General features: G+C 37.5%; 2 protein-coding genes across 3 annotated transcripts; one reads left to right on the top strand and one right to left on the bottom strand.

The window, feature by feature from the left end:
* Positions 1-71: 71 nt before the first annotated feature.
* Positions 72-1,303, top strand: LOC6557601 (probable isocitrate dehydrogenase [NAD] subunit alpha, mitochondrial). Its single transcript, XM_001984268.2, has one exon. The coding sequence runs from the start codon at positions 75-77 to the stop codon at positions 1,158-1,160; it is 1,086 nt and encodes a 361-aa protein (XP_001984304.1). The 5' UTR covers positions 72-74; the 3' UTR covers positions 1,161-1,303.
* Positions 1,304-1,310: 7 nt separating this feature from the next.
* On the bottom strand, positions 1,311-23,663 carry LOC6558468 (bicaudal D-related protein homolog). Of its 2 annotated transcripts, none has more exons than XM_032737731.1 (7): positions 23,454-23,663; positions 21,161-21,345; positions 4,149-4,445; positions 3,899-4,087; positions 3,577-3,642; positions 2,951-3,131; positions 1,311-2,884 (listed from the first exon to the last, which is right to left on the bottom strand). In XM_032737731.1, the coding sequence occupies exons 2-7, from the start codon at positions 21,326-21,328 to the stop codon at positions 2,208-2,210; spliced, it is 1,578 nt and encodes a 525-aa protein (XP_032593622.1). In that variant the 5' UTR covers positions 21,329-21,345; positions 23,454-23,663; the 3' UTR covers positions 1,311-2,207. The 2 variants fall into 2 exon arrangements, with proteins under 2 accessions (XP_032593622.1, XP_001984305.1); XM_001984269.2 differs by having other exon boundaries at positions 21,161-21,969; positions 23,454-23,515.
* Positions 23,664-24,365: the final 702 nt, after the last annotated feature.

Here is a 24,365-nt window from a genome sequence, read left to right as displayed (position 1 = left end):
GTTAAACTCAAAGAAAATGTTCAAATTGTTCCATTTGTGAAAAATTTAAATTAAAAATATCTAGCAACAACAAAATGACTTTTCGATTTCTGCAGAACACAATCAGCCGTGCCTATTCGTGCTCCGTCCAAAGAGTAACCCTTATACCAGGCGATGGAATCGGTCCAGAGATCTCTAAAGCCGTCCAAAAGATTTTCAGTGCCGCCGAAGTGCCCATCGAATGGGAAATAGTTGATGTTTCTCCGGTTCGTAGGCACGATGGCAAGGTGGGCATATCCCAGTCAGTTATCAATTCGCTTAACACCAACAGGGTCGGTCTGAAGGGCCCCCTGATGACGCCCATCTGCAAGGGGCATTGCTCCATGAATCTGGAGCTACGCAAAGAGCTCAATTTGTATGCGAATGTTCGTCCTTGTCGCAGTCTCGAAGGCTATCGCACTCTCTACGACAATGTGGATGTGGTTACCATCCGTGAGAACACAGAAGGTGAATATTCGGGCATTGAGCACCTGATTGTCGATGGCGTTGTGCAGAGCATTAAGCTGATCACGGAGAAGGCATCGACACGTGTCGCCAAATATGCCTTCCAGTACGCCAGGGACAACAATCGCAAGAAGGTCACCGTCGTCCACAAGGCAAACATTATGCGCCTATCCGATGGACTCTTTCTGCGCTGTGTGCGTTCCGTCGCCCAGCATTATCCGGAGATTCAATTCGAGGAGGTGTATTTGGATACGGTGTGCCTTAGCATGGCCCAGCATCCTGATCAATTCGATGTGCTTGTCATGCCCAATTTATATGGGGATATTTTGTCGGATTTGTGTGCCGGCCTGGTCGGTGGCATCGGTCTAACCCCATCGGGCAACATGGGATTGAATGGTGCGCTCTTTGAATCTGTGCACGGCACTGCACCCGATATTGCTGGCAAGGATCTAGCCAATCCAACGGCCCTGCTGCTCTCATCGGTGATGATGTTGCGCCACATGAAACTGGGCCTGTTTGCCGATAGAATTGAGCGTGCCGCCTTGGAAACGATCAAGGAAGGACTGTGTCTAACAGGTGATCTGGGCGGCAAGGCCAAGTGTTCAGAGTTCGTCAGCGCGATCTGCACAAAGCTATCGAATGGATGCAAACAAGCATTAAGGTCGTTGCCAAATTGATTTATATTGTTTCGTGGTCGATTACGATCTCTAAAAGCTGTTGTTGTGATTGATATGTCGATAAACTTAAGTACTGTTCTAAAATCCGCTAGGTGGCGACACGCTTGTTGTCTGACTATTGACTATTGGCGCGCATTCAAAAACTTTTAATTTGTGTTTTATTTTGTATAGATTTATTGGTAAGTTATGTAGTTAAACAATCTAAAATGTTAAACTTTCCGTTTCATTGTCCGTATTTAAGGCAAGTTGTCTGACGCGCAGTCGCAGCGTACAATTCCGTTCTGTCTGCCTCGTACATTTCATATATATGTAAATATGTATACATCTATACATACATATATATACTCTTTTAACATAAATGCTTTGCTTACAGTTAAATAGATGCTTAAGTACAATAATAGGTTAGATATACGATTATAACATTTTGATTTCAGTTATTACAAACAAAGATTTTTTGTTTAGAACCAGACAAGGCTTTTAAAGCCAACTGCCGGACGCTCAACCAATTGGGCGATATGTTTTTTAATTTTTATTTTTTTTTGCATAATTTTTGTTTGTTTGCATTTTTGATTTTCGGTTACATCTTAAACAAAATTACAAGATTAACTAAATAGGAGAGAGATAAGATAGATAGTGAGAGGGAGAGGAAGAGTGAGAGAGCAAGCGCTTAAAATTTGTTTGTGTACAGAAAAATATTTTTGTTGTTTAAACATAGGTACGAGAGTACAATTACAATAATACATTTAAGATTAATAAAGCGTAATTCAAAAGATTTCACTACAAAACCAAAGAAGGTCGCATCATCTCAATAATATAGTTATATAGTACATACAAATTACAACATTTTAAGTACAAATACATATACATATAGGCTCTCTTTTTGTTTGTGTGTGTTTGTTTGTTTGTTTTGTGTATAAATATTAAAAATATATAGCTCATTTTTATTATTATTATTATTATTAACTGCTGCTGCTCCACACATCGGTTAACTACATTAAGAATATAAGAGTTGCGTATATCTTCCAGCGAGTGCTCAGATGTCTCCAATTATCGCTGAAATAAACTCCAGAATTTGTAGCTGGAGACACGCTTGGCCAGATTGCTGGCGGCACTGCTGGATCCCGAGGATGTTGTTGTTGCATCGGCGGCAACGCTGCGACGATTATTGATCAGTTTGGATCGCATCTGTTCATCGATCAGCTCCTGCATGTCCATTTGCCACTGTTCGAGCTGCTGCGAGAGCTCCACCTTCTGCTGAATGGACTCAAGCAGCTGGCTGTTGGCCTGCATTAGTTCGACCCGCGTTTTGGCCAACTCCACTTCGGCCTTGGTGCGACGCTCATTGGCCGCATCGCGTTCTCTTTGCGCCTTTGTCAGTAGCTCATCGCGATCAGTGTTGTCGACCAGATCGCCACGGGCCTGATCACGCTCCTCTTTCACGTTCTGAAGCTCCACATCGGTCACGGTGACCTTGGCCTCCAGCTGCTGTATCAGCTGATGGCTGCGCTTGATCTCATCCTCCTGCTCGAGCACAAGATTGCGCGTTTGGTCCAGCATCTTCTTGAAATTTCCCGCATCCAAATTGAGCAGCAATCGCGTCAGCTCATCTGACATGGCCGATAGCATGCCCTGCCGGAATTCGATGGCCACATGGCCGCTATCATTGTTGCTCGATATCGTATTATCCATGGACTCCAGATCCAACGATATGTCCGAATTGAGACCTACAATTATACGAATGCCGTGAAGATGGCTCTGACTGTGCATTGTCTGTCTGAACTGACACTCACCTGAGTCATCATCGTGACCCACTTTAAGCGAATCCACCAGGGATTTCAGCTGTATGTAAACGGAGCGTGCCTCTACCCACATTTGACTGGGCTTGCCGGATTCCGTGAAACTGGCCTCGTCCTCATCGCACTCCATCTCAAATTGCAGACTCTTCTTGCCGGGCGTATTGGAGTTGGAGTCCTGTGTAGTTAGTTAGACAAAGGATCAGAAATGGCTTGGGGTTAAGTGCAAGAATGGGATCGCTTTATCAACTTCTATTCTATTTTAGAAAATAGAATCGTATCCACAAAAATGGATTGCTAGATTTAAAAGTGTAATGCGATCCTTTGACAAACAAAATAGAGAGAAAAGTTATCTGAAGATTGGATACCCTTGGAGACCGAATTCCATCAGTTCACATCTAAATTTCGTTATTCATTTTGAAAACCGATCAATTGCTCCTTGGAACCAAAAATAACAGTATTTATCTAGTTACCAAACCATGATCAAAAATTTGTTTGGCTAGAATTTAGATCTGATTATAATACCCTTTGCAAGGGTGTAAAAAAACATAAAAGATATGCCAATTAAAGGTCGCATTATCTTAAGCTAATCTTATGTTTAAGTTGAGATAAAGAAAACTCACCGCTCCCAATCTCTCGCTAAGCACATTATTCTCACGCTGAGAGCGCTCCAATGCTTGTAAGGTGGTCTGAAAAAAAATTGACATTAGAGATACCAATCAAGGAGATAAGTGTGTTTATTATTTATAGATGACAACTTCAAAACTTATCTACGCTAATACAAAAGTAGAGCAAAAGAAAGTCGCTCATACATAAGTTAAACAACACTTGAGAAACTGCGCAGTTATATTTCCAAAGAAATAATCTTATAATTTATAAATCACGATTTCATTTTAATTAAGTGAAAGAGACGTGATAAGGTTTGATTTGAGTTTTTGAGCTCACCTCTAATTTTGTTTCCTGCTCGCGTGCATGGCGCTCCAGCATATGAATTCTGTCCGATGCCTCGTCCAGCGATGAGGTGAGGTTCTCCTTCTCCTCCTGGGCGTGCTGCAGGCGACGCTCCAGCTCATGGCGCTTGCCTGTGGTGAGGTTTAGTTCGGTTTTGATGGACTCCAGGCTGTTGACATGCTCCTGCCAAACAATACAAACAAACAGTTAAGCAAAAGTTTCCTCTGTTTTTATATATTATTACCTGTAGGCTGCTGTTTCTGTAGTGATATTGGTCCTTCAGCTCCTGGATCTGTGCGCTTAGTTTCATTTCGGTGGCATGCGCCTCCTGTATCTGTTCGGTGAGGCGTGTATTTTGATGCTGCAGCTCATCAATCAGTATGGTCTTCTCCTTTTCCGCCTGCCTGATGGCCACATCCTGTGTCTGCAGCTTGTCCTTGAGCTCATTGAGATCGGACTGCAGTTCGAGGACACGCTGATCGCTCTCATCTTCCGCTATGGCCAGTTTCTGGCGCAGCACATGCTTCTCCTGTTCGAGTTTCTGCAAGCAACGTGGAAAGTTCATTAAAAGATATACAAGAAAAAAATAACTTATTGTTTGTTCTATGACTCGTCAGCAACAACATAATGAAAGTAAGTAAAATAAATAATTTACACGTACAATAATATAATGAAAAACCCAGTCAACAAAGGCAACCGCAAGGTTAACACAGCTCGACAGGTAATTCGCTTCGTACAGGTAACATTTGAATTTTTCTTCGTTTTTTTCTTTACTGTGTTTTCATCTCAGATACCAAAGAGCTACAAGCCTTATCAAAGTACAAGGTAATTATGAAGAATTCATCAACGAGACAGCCAAGTAAAACTAGACTTCATTTGTCATTCAGAAATGTTTAGCAAATATAAAAGAAGATATTAAAATGGCATTAATTTTAAGTTCGTATTCATTTGAATACGGCAAGCTTTGCACCACTGTGCAAAGGAAAATCTTCAGCTAAAGTTGAACAATGGCGCCTTGGCTCTTGACACCATTGTTAGCCATCAAACCAACCAACCACACAATTCACATCATGTAAATTAAAATGCAATTGCAGTTTCACTTCTTTTGCGGCGCGCATCAACTCCTAACGACAGCGTAGTTCGGTCATTAGCCGCTAAAGTCGGCGATTTGTTTGAAGCGGTGCTTCGATAGTCCAGCTTAGGCGATAACAAATGCAATCGTTTAGTTCTAATGACTGGCCACATTTCTAATAATAATATCGATAAGTGCCTAGCCAGTTCTCGTTGAGCTACAAAAGCTTTTGATTGCCAATTCCAAATTCAATTATCATCTAATAATTTGCATAATTGACATGTATGCTCCGTGAGCTGAGTAATTGCTGCTATGCAGGGATAGTTGAACATTTTTTTATATATATTTTTTTTTTGTAATTGGATCAAGGTTTGTAGCGACATTGAAAATTATATGCAAAGTTTAATCGATACGTGAACCTTCAATTGGCAGAAAGTAAACGCAAAGAACACATACAAAAACAATTGTTGTATCTGGACACAAATAGTTGCGATCTCATTTTGACGATGTGTGCTTTAAGCCTTATCGCCTCTAACTTAATGCGGAAAATGCATAGCAAACACGTAGAGTGAAGAAAAGAAGAAAACAAAAACCAAGAGACGACAATAAAAAATATGAGAAGTCAACGCGGTTTGCCTATCAGCAGAAAACCAAAAAGTAATCTTCGTCGCTAATAAAATGGAGCGACAAAACAGTAAATGAAAAGCTTAAATAAAATTACCTGTAATTTGCATAAAATGCGACGACGGTGCCGAAAACCAAAAAAGAAAAAACCACAAAAAATTGTCGGAGTTGTTGTTTTGGGTTTGCAAAGAGGGCGACGCTCGGCTCGCGCCTAAACAATTGCAATTGCAGCAGAAAGAAAACTGCAGCCAGACAATGGAAAACGCTAATAAACAAAAAAAAAAAAAAACAAAAAAAAAATGTACTGCAAAGCAAGCGTTCAAACCGCCGCTCTGAAGCAAAATAAAACAAAACAAATCAAGATAGAGTGAGAGAGATAGAGAGCGTGTGGGAGAGAGATAGAGATAAAGACAGATGAGAAAAAAATTATTGTACTTTCTCTGTTTCTATTTCACGCTCAATGAAATGTGTTGATGATGGCTGTGTGCGACGTCAGCTTTAAAATCAGCAACAACAGCGGAAGTTGGCATCAGCTCAGCCAACAGAAATGAGTTCAGGCAAAAAGCAAGAGTTCAGTTGGCTTAAGACAAAATCATATAAAATACGCATTAGAGATGAGCTGCAAAAATGCTCATGCAATTGGCCATTTTTGTTTTTCACTTAATTTTCTTACGTATTTTTTGTTTTTGTTTTTTTTTTTAAATTTTTTATACTTCATAGATAGACGTTGCTAATTGCATTGCATGATCGCCGAAACGGCAGTTGTAATTTGTTTTGACGTCATACAAGCACACACATTAGTTGTTTTTTTTCGAAGGCGACGTAATATGACCCACTTTCATGTGGTGCGAAATGGTGCCTATTTGGCTCTGCGAAAATTACAAATATTTGTTCAGCACAAATTGCAGCGCCTGTGGGCAGGAAATGTTCAAATGTGCAATTGACACAATTGCAGCCCTGCTTGGCGCTGAGTCATCCATGCAACAAGTGATGCTTTAAGTATCTAAGCAAATTTTATTGTCTAATGCTGAGTAAATTGTGGTAAAAGGCAAGCAACCATTCAAAAGAAATGCTTGAATAAACAGCGAACTTTTAGTGGGAGTGCGAAAAGTTGCAGCAATCGATCATTTGCGCAGCGATAACAGATACTTGTTGCGGGTATTCGCTAAAAGTAACGGCTCTTATTGCAAAAATCGATTGTTAATTAAATGTTTGAACACAAAACGTCGAGTCATAAAATCATCATCTAAGTGATGACTTGGCTTGGGTGTTGAAAGCGACAACGGCGGCAACTCTGTTCGATAATTGCCGTAAAATAATTAGCTAAATTGCACGCCACTCACTTTGTAGAAGCTGCAAAAGAATCGTGCCATAAGCAAAAAAAACACACAATGCAATAGAGAAGGTGGGGAGGTGGGCTTAACAGCTCTTGAAGGCAGCTCTTCTGGCTGTTGTTGGCAAACAAGTTTCGAATGTCAAATGCTGGCAATTACCTAAGCGGCCTATTAATAAACATTGAAAAGTTTAAATTGCAATAAATAAAAATGCCAGCCAGCAATGAGTCAAGAGCATGAGCTCAGCTTGTAAGAGCATGAGTCAATGTCCAGGTAAAGCAATGCGTCGGTTTGCCGCGGTTAATTTGCACAACATTTGCCGAATGCTGGCTGCATTTTTTATGCGTTGTTTTGGTTTGTTTCCATTATTTGTTGTTGGGGCAACCCCAAGTAACAAATATGCTGCAGTCTGTTGCACAGCGTTTAACGTTGCGTATGCGTAATGCGGCTCATCCGCCAGGGGCAAAACTTTCTGTTTCTGCTACAGTCTTAATTGTGGTCTTCAATTTTTTTTTCAGTTTCGCTTCTTCTATTCCACCAACGCCGCCCACTTTTCACTCGCATTGCAATTATAATGCATTTGATTTTAATTAGCAGACAGAGAGCGAGAGAGAGGAGAAAAAATAGCAACCTGCCGCAGAAAATTCACACATAATAGCAAATTGCCTTTTGCATTTTATTGGCATGGAAAATTATGCAAATTGCCGCATAAGCAAGCGGTTAATAAGTTTTTGGCTATTTGAGATCAATTAAATGGTAACTATTAGCCAGTGGAACTGATTGAAAGCGGTTTAGTTGTACGACGGGAAGTCTTGTGAAAGATGCCATTTAACTTATGCAAAATTGTTGAAAGCGCTATGACAATTATAATTAGTGAAGTTTCCACACAACACACATAGCCAATAAGCAATAATTCATAATGACAGATTCTCACCGATTTAGCTGACTTTCGATAAATTTATTATTGACTTCTAGCAGAAATAATGCAGTTAGAACGCAGCACAGTGTGAGATCAATTGACCTAAATGCTAAATGCATAAAGAATTGTAGTTTTATGTAATCCATTGACAATGCATCGCCATCGGCAATGACCCTTCACCGCATGCCCCCAAAAAAAAATAAAAAACTTTATTTCAATTTTGGCAGTCGTCATGCAACTAATAAAACAACAATGCGACATGCTAATTTTTCAACAATTGCCAAAGTTGGCGTATGTGCTAAGGTCACGCCGTCTGTCCGTGTGTCTGACTGACTAACTGACTGACTGACTGAGTGACTGATGGGCAGCATGGTAGGCGTGACTGCTACAGTTGACTGCCCAGTTTGAGTTCCATTTGCAGCCACAGTCACTTTGGCCCTCTGATACAGCAATGCCAAAAGCAGCCGCAATAATAATAACCGTCATAATAATAATAGCACATAATGCGGTGCATGGCGCTTTAAAGTTTTCCATTGTTATTCTTCTTGTTGTTGTTGGAGGCGGTCAAATGGAGACAGAGGATGACTACGAGATGGCCTTGTAAGAGCAAACAGTGTCAGCAGCTTTACAATTTGGTCGCAATGTGCAAAATGCGTTACAAACCATCAGCAATAGCAGAGTCATCCATATGTTTTGTCAAAGGCTCGATTGGCATTGATTGAACATGAACTGATGTTTTCTTAAATTCCCAAATCCGAATATCATATAACACTCTATGCTTATAAGAGTTTTCAGTAAGTCTTTAAGAGCGAACTATATTGCCTAGAAGCATTCCAATTTGCAAATGGTTTTGTATGTTCTAATCGTAAATGTTTTATTTGCCAATTAATAATTATAATATCTCAATTCCTCTACTTTAAATTTGTAATTAAAGTTCAAGAGTATTCCAGATGTCTTGCAACACACTAACCCAAATATTTTCATCGTTTTCGTACAACTATTTTGCGCAACTTTCGGTATACAAAGGAAAAACTTGAAACTTAAACAAAACAAAAATTTAACAATCACTGCACTTAATTTTAAATTTCATATTTATTTTGGCATTGACATTTTTTTTATCTTTCTTGACGTTGCCGTTGCCATTCCATTGTTAAAGAAATTGTGAAAAATATGAAACGAAATTGGGCAAGTTAATTTTATTTTGGCATTTTTGTGGTGTTTGAATTTAATGTAAAGTGCAATAAGAGAGTGAAAGATAGTTAATTAAAGCAAGCTCAAAGCCTTTGTGTTTTTTTTTTTTTTTTTTGTTTTGTTTTGTTTTCTTTCAATGGTGCGATTTAACGGGACAACAAAAGAGAAAATAAATTCGAGCCGGTAATTATGATTAATTACGAAATTTTGTTAATAAACTTATGTAGGGAGGCTCACACTATTTAATTTTACCCTTATGATTCACTCTGTTAAAAAAAGAAAACAAAAACCAAATTACAATCGCAGCAATATACAAAAACTTATCTTATCGAAACAGCGGAAAGTGCGAAAAAAAGGAAAACGAAAACGAAACATGAGCAAATAAATCAGACCCCTTATCAAAATATCAAAATGTGTGATAAGAAGCGACAACAAGCCACATTTCTGGCTAATTTGCAGTGTTTGTTCGACGCGTGCTTTGCGGCAAATGCAGCTAAAATAAATTGTAAAAAATATAACTGATTACAATGCGAAGGCAAGGTGACTTTAATTGAAAATACCAAAATTATTAGGCCATAAATACGATAGAGTTGAAGTTACGGCAAATTGTGACGCCCACTGCGCATGCGCACAGCTCTGAGACGGAACAGCCAACTCAAGAAATCAAATGGGGTACGAGCAGTTGCCACAGAATACGCAGTTTCAGCCTGTTCCCAGACAAACTTTACACATGTGGCAAATAGATGCGTGTGCGTGGGTTCGACTCTTGTCAAGTCAACAAAGCGCAAAATATATACAGATACAAAGATACCTTTACAAAGTGTCGGTTCAGTTGCTGAGGTAGCTTCGAAAGCGCCTTCAGGCAACTTCAACAATTAGTCACCGTTGAGGCTGAAAACAAACCGGCGGGAAAGTACAGAATTAAATACCAAAAAATCTACAGCTTAAGTGTACTCAAGATCATGAAATGCCTGTACAAAGAGCCAACTTTTATAGTTGAGCAGTGTGCATAACAAAATACTTGTTTAAATATTATTTGTCTGATCGTATGTGATGAGTCACTTTATCTGAGATTCCTTTGTGTCTTGGTATTATGCAAAGTTTTTAAAATAAGTTTAGCTATGGTTAAAAAATAAAATATACTTTTATATAATAATACTTTGTAACTGTTATAATCAAAAAATATTTATTAATTCTTTCTTTTGGTTAAGCAAAGAAGAAATAGTTTTACCTTGTGCCATTTGATTTTAGAATTGTCATATTTATTTCTTTTTTTATACAATTTTTATAAAACATAAACTAGTAGAAAACAGAAGCATTGTTTTGACATACTTCTAACACGAAGAGAATTAAATATAATATTCTACATAATGTTCTTTGCAACATAACAAAGAACTATAATTAAATGGATAAAACGTTTTTTTGTTATTCTTTAACAAATGATAATAACAATAAAACCCTAACAAAACAATATAAACAAACATATGAATACCTTAACATACAAGGTCTTTTACCTTATAAAGGGAGGTCTAAATTGTCTAAGCATACCTGTACAGTGTACACATTTATTTGCAACAGTTCTCACATGTTTTCAGCAAGCGATTAAAAATTGCACAAACCAACAATAAAATGTTGTTTTGTATTTAATTGTCTTGGCTGTCGCTTCCAACTGGAGGCTTTTCAACCGCAATTCTTTTGTGTTCGTCATAACAAAAACAAACTCTGGCACCTCTAATTTAAACAGCTTTTTAATTACGTTGCTCCTCTGAAGACATTGCGAGACACGATGAAAAATTAAAAAATAATACGAAAATAAATGATCACTGTATGTAGTTGGTAAAAAAAGAGTAAATGAACCCAGGTAAGTAAAGCAGCTGTTTAAATAACAATAATTGATTATACAACACCGAAGCCAGTCATGATATTTAAAACTTTATATATTGATTGATTTATTTTTAAAAATGCGATAATCAAAAATCGCTTTATGTCAATAATGTAAAAATAGCTGGAGGAAGGTTTTAACAAGGAATTTAAAATTTACATAAAATATTCAGTGGTATACTCAAAATTCGTTGACAGACCTTCAAGTTTCCAAACTCAGGCATTCATATGATAATACGAAACTATATTATAAGCATATGTATTTGGCCAAAAAGTCGCGCCCAAAATTAGCAAGTCTTCTTTTATTATATGCTTCAATTTGCAAAAATTCCCTCAACCAGTTTCACTTTCGCACCTCGATAAAACGGGGGAGAGTTCAAAACTATTTATAAATATTTTGCGTGCTCAAGACTTCCTCTTTAGTTGTTATTCCTTATACATATCTTTAATGACATTAAAAAAAAGCCATAAAAATACTCCATCATATGCAGACCATTAAGTCGGCCCAACAGAGCCGACATTTCATGGCCAAGAAGTGACTAACTCTTCAGAAATACACATTTACCCCTCTTAAAGCCCAAAGGGGGCCGGGCTACTGTTGGATGAGCTCAACTCAACCACAATTTACCAAACTGTTGGCAGATTATTTAATATATTAATGCCTAAAGACCGCAAGTTGCTTTGTTTCAAGTGAAGACACAAATTTATGAGCTAATTATGTATGGGAAAAACATGTTTTATGTCTCTTGTCTATGATGAATTTGTAGTTTGTTTTTATCATCAACTTTTGTGACTTTTGTGCTCAGACCAACTGCTAAATATGTATATTGATTTATAGGCCAAACAATTTGTAAGTTTAAGTGTATTTAGGTAATGCTTACGATAGCTCTAGGTTGTGCATTTAAATACATAAGAAGACTAAAGCATATATTGTTATACTATAAAAGAAAATCATCTTTAAGCTGCTGCTTTGTGTTTGAATATTTTCGAGAAAACGTTTTTCTTCACTTCAACAAAAGCTACACATTCTCAATCTGGGAAGACCAATAATACATGATTCCCATAGTTTGCTCTGGCAGTAATGAATGAACAGTTAACACCAGCTAAATGTCCCTTATAAAAGAAAACTTAACTAGCAGCTTGCAAAGACAAGTCAACTTTATTGCCAACATTTACCATATGCAGTTAGTTAACTTGGCTCGAAACTGTTATAATGATATCTGCTCCTGACTCAACAGCCCATTACTTAAATGAGTATGTGTGGCAATCTGTCCATAACTCAAGCAGCTCAGCGCACATTATCCAACAATAACAGCAACAATACCAACAACAATAACAAATGCTTGCCACCTTTTACCCGGTTGCAAATAAATGCCGAGGAGGAGGCGCAAAACAAAGTGACAAGCGTCTTGGTTCTCAGGCTATGCTAAATAGTTTCCTGTAGCTCGAAAAAAAACTGAAACCTAAAAAAAATACTGGAATCCAACTTAAATAACTACACAAGTTTCTTTGTACTTACTTCATGTGGGGGAGATTTGCAAAAAAAAAAAGAAGAAACAAAACGAAATCATTTACGCAAACGTTAAGACAATAGCCAAAGAGCGCTAATTATAAGACAGATAGAGAGAGGGGTATATATAGAGACAGCACGAGAGAGAGAGAGAGAGTGGAAAAGAGAGAGAGAGCGAGAGTAGAGTATAGGCAGTCTTACTGCAATGCAGCTCCAAACGATGTAGGAGAAACAGAAAAACAACTCCAACAATAATATAAACACCAAAACACTTGGCCAAAATAATGCCGTTTAGCCAAAAGCCGTTACATAATTTCGCAAGCCAAGTGCCTAACTTGCATTATACACGTAAGTGTATGTGTCTGTGTGTGTGTGTGTGTCTTTAAAGTTTAAACTATTTCGAATGCAGCTCAGCTCAGTTCTGCGCTGCGCTGCGCAGTCGCGCATGGGCAGCCGAGCAATCGACGCGTCGCAGTCGATGCTGTTATTAGTGACTCATTCGAAATGGGTCAAATTTGTAGTTGAACTAATTTAATTTGATTGTGCAATGTTCATGTTTTTTTTTCTTTTCTTTTGCTATGGTTTTAGCATCTGCCCGGAGTATAAATTTATATTTTCTGGTTTCTCATTTGTGATTTTAACAAATCTTTTAAGTTGATCAATTTGCTAATTAGCCATCAAATGGGCTTTTAATTGTTATTGCTGTGGTTGTCTGACCTTGTGGCTTTGGTTTTGGTTAGGTTTTGATGAGCTGCCTAATGGTTCAGCAATCTTTGATTTTCATATACTATAGCCAATGATAATTGTGATTGTTAACCTAATTTGTTTCGTTACCTTTTCAATTAAAATCTTTTTATTTAACAAGGCATTTCTGCAACGTCTTACAATCGAAAAATTGTATTCATAACTCAAATGAACTATGCAAGCTTAGCAATATTGTTTCCATTATTTTGTGCTACATATTTCGCCCCTTTGGCCTCTCACTGCCAGCTGAGTCTTCAATTCTTATGCCACATAAATATGTTCATCTATGCGCGATAACAGAACACAGACAGCTTTGTAATTAACCAATATCTATATATCTTATATAATCTTAACAATTCGAATTCATACTCGAAAGGCAAGGCAATTTTTTTTTTGTCTGTGGTTTTGGCTTGGAGGGGTGCATATATTATAGTTTGTCATTGGCACAGGCCAAATTAAATTAAACACGCCAAAAGTACTGACAAAAGACCCAAGCCAAGTGAACCACCAGTCTGTCTGTCTGTCTGTCCGCAATTGCCGCTCTCCTTCCTCACACCCCCTACCTCTCTTACCTACCCCAACTCTCGACACATTGTTTGGGCCACTTTGGCTGACACTCAAATTTGCTATCAGATTTTGCGTGAGGCAAGGCAAAAGTTTTGGCAATTTCTGCTTATTTTTGCCTCGTTGTTTTTGGCTTCATACCCTGTACTTATTAAATGTGGTAATAGTTGTGCAATCGGCCGAAAAAATGAATCTATTATTTCAAAATAATTGTATTATTATGTATTGACTTTAATGTGCATAAGTTTCTGGCGATATCTAGCAGGTTCCGCTATAACTTAGACAAATAATATCTCCCATTCACTCCCAACTCGATTTTGGAAAATAGTAATCAATAATTTGTCCCCAAATACCTATGTGCAGAGTATCCCCTAGTCGAGTGCATTCAAAATATGATATTTTTTTTTGGTCTGGTGTATCGTATTTTGTGAAATCGACTATTATTGTCATCATGCTAACGTTCGATTGGCATATGAATACTACAAATATATACTCACATATATTCATACTATAAATACATACACACATACATAATCAATACATTTACAAATAAATAACTATACACATATGTATATATATATATATGTATATATATAAGTATATTTGCATTTGTGTTGGGTTTTGAGTTTTGTGCCAATTGGCTGGCAGTTTGAGTCGCTGCTGGGCTCGTTGTTTCTTAGTCACAATTCAAATATTTTTATTATTGCAATGAAAGCTGGCCAATTAGCAGGCATCAGATACATACACATATATATACATATATATAAGCATGTGTAACGCAAACATACGTACACAACTTTTGTTTGTACAAGTTTGCGGAGTGTATAGGTATGTATATAAATATATATTGTTTATATATTGTTTATTAAATGACAAGTGAGTCAGTGGCTCGAAAAATAATGGTTTCTGATTGGGCTGCTTTGAATGATAAGTCCAGAGCCATATGATATGATATGATATGATACAACATGATAAATTGTATTTATTATCAACTCTTTAGTCAAATTGGGATGTGCCAATCAGTCTTAATGAGCCTTTCTATCGAAGTAAATGGAAATATCTCAAGCTACATGAAGATATCCGAACCAAACTAATTGACTGTCTCTATACGATTCCAATAGGTTTCAAGCCTAGTGAGTTTATGGACAAATTGCTGAGACTTCGCAGCTTGTCATATGTTACACATGCACACACACACATGTGTATACATTTATACATAGATGTATATGAGCATAGTTAAGATATCTGCCTCTCATTTAGAGCATATTATAAACTCTACTTCTATTGTTCCCAAGTTTCGCTTTGACACCAAATTGTTTTGGAAAGTGAAAATGCTTTCACCTTCAACAATTCGTTATAAAAAAGATGGCAAAATTTGTATTTGAAATTAAATAAAATTACATACACACACAAACACACACACACACACATTATTTGTAATGCAACAACAACTGCATCTTTAATGAGCAGAATATGGCTGAAGGTGTCTCATTGTTGTGATAGTTGTTGGGTCTGTGGCTGTCGTCGTCGTCTTTGGGAGTCAACAAGCTGATCATGGACTGGTTTATCAAATCTGACATTGTGTGAAAGATAATTACAACCGTGGAGCAGCTTTTAATTTGCACATCAATAAACTTTGACAGAGAGTCGGAGTTGAAGTCGGAGTCTCGGATGATTGGCAGACAGGTTAATAGACAACAATTTCGTTACAGTTTGCACCATGGACAGCCTCTTGGAGGCAAGGCCAATATTATGCAATTTGCTTATTAAACTTTTGTAAATTAAATCAATATCAATTATGATTATAGTTTAATTTGAAGCGGACACGCAGTAACGTTGGATGGTTTACTTTACTTCCTGTAAAACTCCAAGATGATTAAATAACATGGAAATATTATTATGCTGCTTGTTAGTCTGTAATTTAACCTACAGTTAGTTGATCATGACTTAAAGCTGAAGACCCCAAGTCCATAGATCTGTAATTTGATCAGCCAACAATGCGGAGATAGCAACAAAAACCTATTTGTGTATGTGCGTAGAGCAAATTACCTTTGGTCAAATGAAAAAGACAAGACTTAAAAGTGACTTAAAATAATAAATAATAATAACTGAAGAAATATGTTAGTCTGATTTTAATCATACAAATCTCTAATGCTTTTATAAATTCAACTAATATTGATGATAAACTTATAAGATTTTAAATAAAGGAAGGACATCAACGATTTCAAATCCAGAAAGATAGATACAGTGTGGTATCGTGACATATATGCAGACACATATGCCAGTCCAACTGCATTCTACTAGTTGTGGTCCTCTGGAAACTCAACGCTGAGCGCCACAGAACACCGAAGGCCAGTGCTGCTGAAAGCGTATTAGAAATTCAGCTGTTAAAGTATATTTGGGAATTCGAAAACCAAAACAAATAAGCTCTGCTTAATGAAAAACTAAAATGAACGACAATGAACATGGCAACTGCTGCCTCGTGCGTCATGAACGTGTCTTGAATCTTGAATAATACCTAAAAATAAATAAATAACAATAACGCAAAAATATAATATATAAAGATATGAACAAAAAAGTTTGAAATACAACTTTTGGTTGAGTGTTTTTTGTCAACGAGATTCGAACCAGAGATATGATGTCAAATGAAATTTTAATAACAAGCACAGCACATTGGTGTTTTTCAACAGTGGAAGTTGATAACTAATATTTTGCAATAGCACAGTTCCAAACCAAATCGAACCACTTTCTGAAAGAGTCTGTTACCAGCAATCACATCCATACATTTCCAATGACTTTTGCGACAAAGCTCATTAGTAGCTCGCAAGCGCTACGATTTGAAAAGGAAATGTGGCCCAATACACAACAATACGGAAAATCCGCATTAAAAACTCAAGTTTCCCTTTTGACACACAAAAATTAACTTAAAGCCCAACAAGGAAAGTAATTTGCTATAGGCAGAAAAAAGAAGAAGAAGAAGAAGTAGAAGAAGAAAACAGTCACCATGACATTTGCAGACTATACGAGACCATAAAAAAAGAAAGAAATGCTATTACTGGGCAAGTGGTAAGTGGTAAGTGGTCAGTGGTAAATGGTAAATGGGCTGACCATAGCCGGTCAGCACCAGGCCCAAACCTATGTACATATATACACATACATATGCATATAATAATCATAGCAACTATGTCGACTGACCTTAATTTTGCACTGTACTGCGTACCTAAACTATTAACCAGGTTATGGTATTAGTGGGGTCTCCACGTCAAAAAGCTGCGGGCCACGCAATTTCGTAAAAACCCAATGTAAGAATGGGCCAAGGAATTTCTGCCTAGTGGGGGGTTAGTGAAATGAGAGGTTACTGAGCTTAAGCATCGAGATTCACTCTCTTAATGTGAGTCAGCAATCAAAGAATAAAACAAACAAAAAAGAACAACAACAAACCAAACTCGTATGTATAAATAAATTAAAAACAAAAACAAAATACATTTTCAAAACTGGTTTTCACCAACACGCTCACTCACATGCAAATGAGTTAATTTTGAAATTTTGCTACTCTGCTTTTGTTTTTGTTTCTTTGCAAAATTTTGTCGATAAATTGTCGGACAGCGGACAACAGGCAGCGACGATTTGTTGATGACTTCACCTCAAAGTACGTGCGTCGTGTTTCGTGTTTCAATTTTGGTTAAAACATTGAATTGTAAAAAAAAACATGTTGAGCAACTTGCACTCAGAATATCTTTTCTTGTTATCTATAAAAGTAGTTTAGATATATATGAATATATGTGTGTATCTCTGTGTGGGCTGCCTTTGTCCGCAAGAAGCGAGTTTTTTGTTCTTGTGAGATCTGAGGAGCACTTAATACGGTCAGCAACTGAGTCAGTTATTCGTGGGCGAAAGGCGGAAAAGCATCATTAAAAGGCGTGAATAGACGATTTGTGTTATTATTTTGGATGGTCAACGGTAAAATGATTGAATGAGAGTTGTCAATAGATGGGGCTGTCAACTGAAGTAATGTTAAGAATCTCAAAGATTTCCGCTAATTAAGTTATCTATTGTTTTCTTCACTTCCACTGCTAGTTTCTGCATCTAACTGCATCCGGTTGTAATCAAGGCTAATCAAAGTGCATTTGCTTTGATTATAAAGTTTTTAGTTTTTTTTTTATCGTAAGAACAAATGGCAGCAAATGGAAATTGCCATTCTATTTCAATGGACACGTTAATAAATTAGAAAAACTGGTTGCTGAAAACAAAACAAATGCGAACTCGCTCGGAGACGGACGTGTATATATACATATATAACTTTCGAAAAGGCCAGGGGTAGCCACAACAAGTTGTATCATTTATATAGTATATAAATGTGAAGTGTATCGCACACCTACACAAAACTTTTTATACAGTTCCAAAAATGACAAACACATCGAGCGGTAAATAGTTTCGAGTAGGGGCAAATATTTCAGAGACTCAAACTCATTTCATTTTTGTATTTGTTGTGAAACGGCCAATTGTCTGTAACTCGTGATAAACGCCAGACCTGAACTAAGCTGCAACTTCAATTGATAGACCAATCGACAATTGTTCTGCTAAGCAGGTTTATTTAAAAATACATACAACAAACAAACATAATAACTTGGTCAGCCAGTTGGGCGTAGAAACACGTTTTACAGACAATGGCAATGTGTAGCAGTTTATTTCGGCCAATATATTGTCTGTGAGCCAGATGAAACTAACCGTGTTGCGATACCTATAAATGGTAATAAATATTAAAGTTATACGTGAGAGAATGTGGAAAACACAAATAGAAGAATGTGTGAGAATGCCTTTGAACTTCTGATAGCTATCGAAAATATCTACGCTAGAAGATTATAACATATTTTCTGTATTTATTTACAAATTATGGCAGTATTGAGCAACTGCAATGGATTTATGTATAAAGCTGCTGTTGACCATAAAAATATTACATTTACATATTAGAATTGGGCAATGCCATTAATATTATTTGTATTACAAATGCTAGCGAAATAAGAAGAAAACCAGCTAAAAATAAAAGCCCATGCTCGTAAATTGGCACACACGCTTCAACAGACCGCAAACGCAAAAAAAGGCGTGCTTGATGACTCGAATACCGAACCACGAACCACAAAACAACCAACACCTACAACGGACCAGTCCCCAGTCTAATTACGTCAGTCAAAGCCATAGCTGAACAAACTATCATAATAATACTATAGTATATGCGGGGCCTGGAAATCAACTAAAATGACCAGCAACTAACAACAACACCAAGCAAATGGCATTGTAAATATGACGCATCAGCGACCAGTCCAAACAAAAAACCTATGAGAGGCTTGAAATTAATTAGACACCATTTTCAGAGTATTTGCATGTGCGAAAAACACGCAAAACTAGAAGCGAAGTCCAAACGTCACTTGCTAAACGATAAACCTCAAAGTGAGAGACTTTTAACCTAAGCTTGAGTGAGATGCCAAGGTAACGAATAAAGCGAGAGATTTATGCGGTATCCACATGCCACAGCTCCTGCAGATAGTAGGATTAGCAAATTAATTGAAATATTCTGGGTATTCGTAGTCGTAGCGCGGCCCAGTGACAAATTGAACTATTCAATAGCGCAGCAGTTGACCTTTGCGGCTTAACCAATTTCATTGGGGCCGGAGCAAAAGCATGAAGCGAATTGCTTTTCGTTTAATGAAAATTGGAACATGGGAATAACTGTTTCGGTTTCATTTGGATGGGCGCAATCATTTAATGAGCAATGAATGCTCCCTAGGTGTTTTTTTTTCTTAATCGTGCAAAAGACAATCGATTATGATCGATAATTATGAATAGGTCATCCGTAGACATGGGAACTGAATTACTACAGAGAATGAATTGTCCTTAACAAGAGCTGACATAACGGGTCAGTTCCCTTGGGTGGCCTTCATAATTTCTACTTTCGAAATGAAGATGATGAAGTCATGCCACACTTTTAAAAACGCCATCATAAACACAACAACAATAATATCTCCTTGCATGACTAAACCAACACGTAAAACGTCCCAAAAGCCTTTCTACGCATCGAAAATTCAAGTTCAACGTGTTATTCTGTCCTCTGTCTGGGTTACTGACACTGAAAGGGCACTACACTTCCTATAATAGAGTAATTTACCAACTATTTCATGGGAGTACGAGTCGTTTGATTGGCATTAACATGACGAATGCGACGAAAAGTCAATATTATTGATAAGATGGAAAGAACATTGCCATTAGTCGAACTATCAGTGCGATGAGTGGTATGGGTAAAAAGCGTAGTAGTTCTGGGTAAAGTACGCAGCAAGTAATATGCTAATGAATGGCCACGAACTTGAGCCGGTCGTATTAAAATGCCTTGAACCAGAACGTTGTCGTTCGACTTCAGTTGAGGCGCAATCGGAGCATTAGTTTTCGAAATTAACTAGAGGATATTACATATCGACAGTTGGGCGTGTGTGTGCTTTTGTGTGTAAACAGGTGCTGACATAGACAACAAAAACACCCACTGTGGTTCAAGGTCGCACACTGCGTACAGGCAGACATTGGATAAAGATAAACAAACTTGCGGCTGTTCTCTTGCCATTGTCTTTGAATTGACGTTATCAGGCGTTCGGCTAAGCGCGTGTTGTGCTGATAAAGCAGAACCGAAGAACGGTAAAGATGCATTGTATTTATATACAGTTGCATGCAACAAATGCAAAGTCGACGAGCATGAAAAATCGATAACATTTCGTGCAGGCAATATATGTACATAGATAGTACTCTTATATACGAGTACATGTCTCGATTTACTTACATATGTAGTTCTGTAGTTTACTGCGCACATTTGTCGTGAATTCATTGTGACATGACAGTCAAACACTTTGTTGACCATCCATTTGGGAGATATATATGTATAATGTATGTACATATTCAATGGGTGACATGTACGTGTGTTTTAATATTTAATAGATTGTCTCGTATGCCAGTGCATTTGATAAAATGTATATGGCTGCAATTGGCCAGTGGACCAGGTATATAAAGTAAAATCGATACGCACTAAATTATGCATTTGGGAATTGAAGCCACCTGTGTGTAAACTCACATCAGCTAATAAGAAAATCAATGAAAATCAATGGATGAGTCAGCTTAAGGTATGGGTGAGAGCAGAAAAGCTTGCACTTGGCTTAATTCAAAAGAATCGAATCGATCAGCCTGTCAGCTTATCGAAACTGAAATCGATAGCAAATAAGCTTCCGATTGCTGCGATCAATTTATGATTACCATCAACACTGGGCTATCGATCAAATAAAAGCTCGCAATGACTAATCGAAGGATCAATCAACGCGCCAATTTGAATTGCGAATCAGCACTCAGATTTTATATGAATGTTTATCAACTGCAGACTCACCTCAATTTTGCCAGAGTAATCCTCGATGAGTTTCTCCTGTTGCTTGACGAGCTCCTCGTTCTTTTCCAGCAACGCTTTGCCAAGCTCAGCTGCTAGTAATATATCCGATTCCTTCTGCTGCAATTGAGCCCACACATCTGGCTCGTTTTCGTTGCGTCGTGCCTCCATGGCGCTGATGTAATCTTCTAAATCAATTGAAGCGTCAATTAGTGAGGAGTGCGAATGATTTTCGTAGAGTTGCGATGACGAATTCAACGTAGATTCGTTAGTTGCTGCTGCAGTTGGCTTGCTGAATTGACGTGCGCGTTTTGATTTATTGCTGTTGTTGCTGCTGTAGTTGTTGTTGTTGTTGTTGTATGATATGGATGAGGCAATACCGGCAGCAGTTATAGGATTCGCTAGCTTTGGTCTATGCATGATCGTTAGCGGCGGACAGGTGGTGGTTGGGTGGTATTACAAACAACAAATAAAAAACACACAAACATAACACAAAGCGATATATTTATTTTTGCTTATTATAGATGAAGGCGATCGAGCGAGCGATTAGCGGTTTATTTTGTTAGCGGCAGATTATTATTTTATTTTATTTTATGTTAGGTTTTCAGACACAACACAACGCGTTGTATTCGCTGTTGTTGTTGCTGCTGTTGCTGTTTTTGTAGTCGCTGATTATGTTGTTCTTGTTGAAGTTGTGCCACGGGGATGACAGGCACAAGCCACATGATGTTTCTTCCATAGGTATCTGCTGCCCAAAGAGCAGCTCAACATGCGTTTCGAATGAGAGGCCAAACACCCGCACGACGATTTAACTGTTGTTTTGATAAGTAAGTAGGTAGTAAGGTAGTAAATGTAAGATGGTAAGTAAGTAGCAATAATGAGAATTAGACTCGAATCGGTAGCATGCCATGTGGTAATCTAATAGTATATACAAGAGTGCTGCCCCAAAAGCGAGCACGTAAACTGAGCTAACCGAACCAAAAAAAGGAGCGCCGGTCACGTTGCACATTTACTGGCACGTCTTCGATTACAGGGAAGGGTTGTCGGGGTTGATTTAGTCAGTATATGCTTATGTACACGATGGTGATGACATATAACTACTATTTTCCTGCTTATTTTTATGTTGTTGTTAACTTGATGTAAAATGAACGTTTAGTTAAGCTGCATGCGATAAGGTTAATGTTTGGCCACATGAGGGTTAAAACTGCATTTTGGTTACTTTACGAAATTATGTGCAAGAATATATTACAAGTGCAAGTGAAAATTTAAAGTTTGTCATCAAATTTAATTTAAAACTTGCATTTTCCTTATAGCCCCTTTCAAAAGCTATGACTAAATGCGATTTCTTAATATAATTTTCTTCCTGCAACTCTTTAGAGCTGAGCTTCACAATTTTTAATTGATTTACGTGACGAAATGTGTTAAATACTTTTAGTTTATGAGTTACGTGGACTTAATGTTATTAATGGGGGAGGAAGCGCATACTTGTTAAGTTAACCAATTAAATTTTGTTTTAAGTCAGTTTACGAACACAACTTTGGAGCAGCAGCTGTGTTTAATGTAAGAGAGTTTTGCTAAAGAAAACATAGCATTGATCACTACTAAAGTTTCCACGTCAATTGAGCAAACACGCAAAACCTATGAAGTGTTAAGAACTTGTTGTTGGCCTTAACTCCCCGAGATATTGCCTAGAAACCTAGTGTAGCCAACGTTTCAGCGCGCCAAGTTCGGATTGAGGTTTTTTATTATTCAGTTTTTTTTTTTAGTGCAAATTTCTAATTTATTTATTGTATAGAAAATTCATTTGGCAAGCACTTCACGCTTTGCTGCATTTGGTGGCAGCAGCTGTTATTGTTGTTTAAGCCAATATATAATGCGCTTAATGCGTTCGTTTTTGGCCAACATTAAATTTATTTCATTGTTGGTTAGCAACACACACATACACACACACTCACACACATATACACATAGACAGAGAGAGAGAGAAAGAGAGAGAGAGACACAATGTAAACAGTTGTTGATATAGCTGTGATTGACTATATTGTTGAGCACTTCCGTTATTTATGTCACAGTCACATATATAGGTATATTACTGGGTATATTACTATATATATGTATATTTGTCTGGTTCTCTTTAGATTTTATTGACAAAACAACAAAATAAACGTGCGCTTTGCATGCATTTAGCTCTCAATTCGGATGGTATCTGTGAGATACTTTCCACTTTCGCAATAAGCAAACTAACTATAGTTGTATTTATATAAATATATATAGCTATATCATAGCAGACAGAAACCTCGGTCACGAAGACGACAACGTCGACGACGACGGCAAGCTAAAAGAACTTCCGATTCCAAATCCGATGGCGATGGCGATGCCGAGAAACGCGACGGTTTTTGGAGTTCGCTTTTGGGTTTTTCTCTTGATATCTGTGTTATTGTTGTTATTGTTTTCGATACTCCGCTGTAGGTTCGCACAACGTCTGAAAGGCGCGAGTGCTCGGTACTAACTGAAACTGGCCGCAAACGTTACAAAAATTGGCAAAACAAATGAGTAACCAAGCCAACTTGGTAGCTTGGCAACAACAACTAAACAAATGGCCAAAGCGGCGACTACTTTGCAAAGAGTCAAATAAGAGAGTGTGTGCTTAAGAGAAAGAGATAGAGTCAGAGAGAGAGAGAGAGAGAGAGAGAGAGAGAGAGAGAGAGAGAGAGAGAGAGAGAGAGAGAGAGTGAGTTTTAGGGTTGTCGAGCGCTCTCAAATTGCAGCGGTAATATGGGTAAACAACTTAGATAAAGGCAATTTCTACGAAGGTTGCTCAGATATGAGAGCAAGTGTGCTATGTAATAGATTAGATAAGAAATGCAATTTATTGTAATTGATATTATGACCCGTTTCAAAGAGCGATAACGCCTTCATGGTTTATTATCATTTGCATTAGAATTGTTATTAATGATTTATTACGTACTTATTTTGGTTTACTTTTAGAATGATAAATATTGGAATCCATGTTATAAAGAACTATATTCAGTGTAGAGCAATTATTGTAAATAATGTAGACTTAGATTCTAGTGTCTAGTGTACTATAGTGTAGTATATATTTGAAAATATTTATTGACTGTCATATGTCTTATATATGCAGAATGATTTTCATTTAAGAATATATGCCCACACATATTTCTGCAAATTTATACAATTTTTAAATTCT

This window comes from Drosophila grimshawi, unplaced genomic scaffold, assembly GCF_018153295.1.
Source record: "Drosophila grimshawi isolate 15287-2541.00 unplaced genomic scaffold, ASM1815329v1 contig_44, whole genome shotgun sequence".
Taxonomy (NCBI): domain Eukaryota; kingdom Metazoa; phylum Arthropoda; class Insecta; order Diptera; family Drosophilidae; genus Drosophila; species Drosophila grimshawi.
This window is presented reverse-complemented; position numbering and strand designations above follow the sequence as displayed.

What these genes read in the sequence shown, in the direction of transcription:
- LOC6557601 (XM_001984268.2), top strand. Translation starts at nt 75, where the DNA reads ATGACTTTTCGATTTCTGCAGAACACAATCAGCCGTGCCTATTCGTGC.
- LOC6558468 (XM_001984269.2), bottom strand. Translation starts at nt 21,577, where the DNA reads ATGCATAGACCAAAGCTAGCGAATCCTATAACTGCTGCCGGTATTGCC. An exon ending in ACAGAAACAGCAGCCTACAG is followed by an intron (nt 4,088 to 4,148) that starts GTAATAATATAT and finishes ATTGTTTGGCAG; the next exon opens with GAGCATGTCAACAGCCTGGA. An exon ending in GGGTCACGATGATGACTCAG is followed by an intron (nt 2,885 to 2,950) that starts GTGAGTGTCAGT and finishes GTATAATTGTAG; the next exon opens with GTCTCAATTCGGACATATCG.